The sequence below is a fragment of the Cricetulus griseus genome (genome assembly GCF_003668045.3).
Source record: "Cricetulus griseus strain 17A/GY chromosome 1 unlocalized genomic scaffold, alternate assembly CriGri-PICRH-1.0 chr1_0, whole genome shotgun sequence".
Classification (NCBI taxonomy): domain Eukaryota; kingdom Metazoa; phylum Chordata; class Mammalia; order Rodentia; family Cricetidae; genus Cricetulus; species Cricetulus griseus.
The window spans coordinates 49,948,658-49,952,123 of record NW_023276806.1 but is presented as its reverse complement, the minus strand read 5'-3'; the positions used below and the strand labels follow the sequence as shown (position 1 = coordinate 49,952,123).

The window sequence follows — 3,466 nt, the reverse complement described above, 5'->3', positions numbered from 1 at the left end:
CTTGAGACAGGATCTCAACTCCGCATGCAGACCTCATCACCTAACTCGTGTTCATGGACTATAAAGTGGGAAGAGGCACCCAAAGAGCACTGAGATCCTGCAACTCTGTAAGCCTAGCTCCCCACACCCCAGCCCCCTCTGGTGTAGTGGAGATGGCTCTGGGCCAAGAGATCACAACAGAATGCACAGGACTCTGCAGCACTAGCTACAGGGTTGTGGAAAGTCACTTGTCCCTATGATACAACAGCGCTATCTTCTGACCTTCTAACTGTTGCCATCCAGTGCGATAAGGGAATGGGAAATCACTTTGAAGAAACTACAGCACTGTACGCAGCAGGGATTCCCTATCCCCTGTAAAGTAACTCTTCCAAGGCCATGGTCACAACAGATGCCACCTCAGGCTAGGTCACTTACCTCTCCCTCTACACTCACTCTAGCCTGCCTGGCTAGATGCTCTTCAATGGAAACTGAAGCTGGCAGGAGCCTGAAGAGAGAATGTTCATTTATGTCCATGCATCTCTAAGCCTATGTGCTCTTGTCTTAACCTTATCCCAAATGCCACCTGCACACACGATGGGGGATGAGGGAGGGAGGAAGAAAGAGAGAGGATTATGTATTTGCTTTTCATCAAAAATTATTCACCTTGGGCTAGAGCCAAAAACTTCCATGGGCTAGTGACTTCTAAATTTCCTGTGATGTGGAAAAGTTGGCAAACACAGCAATTGATATACTATAACCATCTTTCTGCCAAGCATTTCACATATGTACCACATTAACTATACCCTCAAATCTCTCCTTCCGGATGAGGAGACGCAAGGACACTGTAGATTGGCCAACCTGCCTCCACCCTCTAATTCTTCCTGACAGAATCCCAGACCTCACCACTTGGTCCAATAGATAGTTATGGAGTGGACAGAAAAGAATAGAGCTTGGGGTATGCTTAGAAGATGTAAACAAAAGGATTCATAAGAAACTGCCTGTTGGCTGCAAAAGAGAAGAGTTAAGAGCGGCAGTGGGTGTGGGAAAGTGCTGGGTAGAATGGCAGACTTCACATGAATACAAAATTATACTTTTATTATCAAGGATCGGTAACTTTCTCTTTATGGTGACCCCCTTTCTGCCACCATTTTTGAAGACCCTCCTATTCTGGAGACATTTTGCCCTTCATATTTTTTGTTCATGTGTACAAACTCTGAGGAGCAAACGCAATATCAGGGAATAATGTTGCTAAAAGCACCTTGTTCCTCCTCAAGGTAATGCTAAGTCATTGTTTAAGCCACTGGTATACCTTGCCTCAATAGTCAAGAACCAGCTTCTCTGACTCCCATATAATGAATTTCTCTTTCTCCACAGCTTCCAGAAGGCAACAAAGACGGGGGTCTCCATGCTGCCTTTCTGACTCCCTAGAATGGATGTGTGTGGCTGGAAAGAAATGGAGGTTGCTTTAGTCAATTTTGATAACTCAGATGAAATCCATGAAGAGCCAGGCTATGCCGCAGACTTGGACCCAAAGGGCCGGCCTAGTAGCAGTCCCTTTCCCAACTGGAAAGTCCTCATCAGTGACAGCACCAACCTTGAAACTGCCTTCTCCAAGATCCCAGGAGAGTTTGTGGATCCCCCGGGGCCTGAGCCAGTGGTCTTGAATGAAGGAAACCAAAGGGTGATCATTAATATTGCTGGGCTGAGGTTTGAGACTCAGCTCAGAACTCTCAATCAATTCCCAGAGACGCTCCTGGGAGACCGGGAGAAAAGGATGCAATTTTTTGACTCCATGAGAAATGAATATTTCTTTGATAGAAACCGACCTAGTTTTGATGGAATCTTATATTACTACCAGTCTGGTGGGAAAATTCGGCGGCCAGCCAATGTGCCTATCGATGTTTTTGCTGATGAGATCTCCTTCTATGAACTGGGTAGTGAGGCCATGGACCAGTTCCGGGAGGATGAAGGCTTCATCAAAGACCCTGAAATACCACTGCCTACCAATGATTTCCACAGGCAGTTCTGGCTTCTCTTCGAGTACCCTGAGAGCTCCAGTGCAGCACGTGGTGTGGCTGTGGTCTCGGTTTTGGTTGTAGTCATCTCCATCACCATCTTCTGCCTGGAAACCCTCCCAGAGTTCCGAGAGGACAGGGAGCTGAAGGTGGTCAGAGACCCCAGTATCAACACAAACAAAACAGGCCTCTCTCAGACCATGTTCACTGACCCATTCTTCATGGTGGAGTCCACCTGCATCGTGTGGTTCACCTTTGAGTTGGTGCTCCGGTTTGTGGTCTGCCCCAGCAAGACTGACTTCTTCAAGAACATCATGAATATCATTGATATCATTTCCATCATCCCCTACTTTGCAACCCTCATCACAGAACTGGTCCAGGAGACAGAGCCAAGTGCCCAACAGAACATGTCCCTGGCCATCCTGAGGATCATCCGCCTGGTAAGGGTCTTCCGCATCTTCAAGCTCTCCCGCCATTCTAAGGGGCTGCAGATCCTGGGGCAGACACTGAAGGCTTCCATGCGAGAGCTGGGGCTGCTCATCTTCTTCCTCTTTATAGGGGTCATCCTTTTCTCCAGTGCAGTCTACTTTGCTGAGGTTGATGAGCCAGAGTCCCATTTCTCTAGCATTCCTGATGGCTTCTGGTGGGCGGTGGTCACCATGACAACTGTAGGCTATGGTGACATGTGCCCAACCACCCCAGGAGGGAAGATTGTGGGTACTCTGTGCGCCATTGCTGGTGTCCTCACCATTGCCCTCCCTGTACCTGTCATTGTCTCCAATTTCAACTACTTCTATCACCGGGAGACTGAGAATGAGGAGAAGCAAAACATCCCAGCAGAAATTGACAAAATCCTCAACAGTGTGGGCTCCAGAGTGGGGAGTACCGACTCTCTTAACAAGACCAACGGCGGCTGTTCCACCGAGAAGTCCAGGAAGTGACCAGTCTGGGGCTTCCAGAGTCTCAGAACCTCTTTCTCTCTCCCTCCTCTCACTTTCCCAGATGGAAATTGTGTTTTGTGGCCCACAGGCCATCTCTGACTGTCAGCTGTTTTAATAAATCCATAATTTCAGTTCTTTTTCCTGGGCTGTTTGTTCTCAACGCCTCCCATGATTTCACCGCCTTTCCTGTGAAAGTTGCAGTTCTGTCCCTGCGCTGGAGCAATGGGCATTGCCTGTTAGGATGGAAGTGGAGAAGCCAAACCGGCCCAGGTCTAGCAAATCAGGATCTGTCTTTTAACTAGTAGAGATTAAGAAGTATGGGGTTCAGTCTTCTTTAAAATGATGCTTTTAAAAGACCAAAACTGGGCTGAGGTGGGTAAAGAGCTTGCTGTGTATTAAATGTGAGGACCTGAGCTTGAATCCTCAGCACCTACATAAAGGCTAGGCAGGCATGGCCTAGTGATCCCATCGCTAAGAAGGCAGAGACAGGAGATCCCAGGTACAAACTGGCTACCTAGACTAGGCCAACTG

At 48.0% G+C, this 3,466-nt stretch overlaps 1 protein-coding gene across 1 annotated transcript; it reads left to right on the top strand.

Annotated features, from left to right (window-relative positions):
- Nucleotides 1-1,408: 1,408 nt before the first annotated feature.
- Nucleotides 1,409-2,935, top strand: Kcna10 (potassium voltage-gated channel subfamily A member 10). The gene has a single exon (XM_027395408.1). It carries the CDS (start codon nt 1,409-1,411, stop codon nt 2,933-2,935), a length of 1,527 nt encoding a protein of 508 aa, XP_027251209.1.
- Nucleotides 2,936-3,466: the final 531 nt, after the last annotated feature.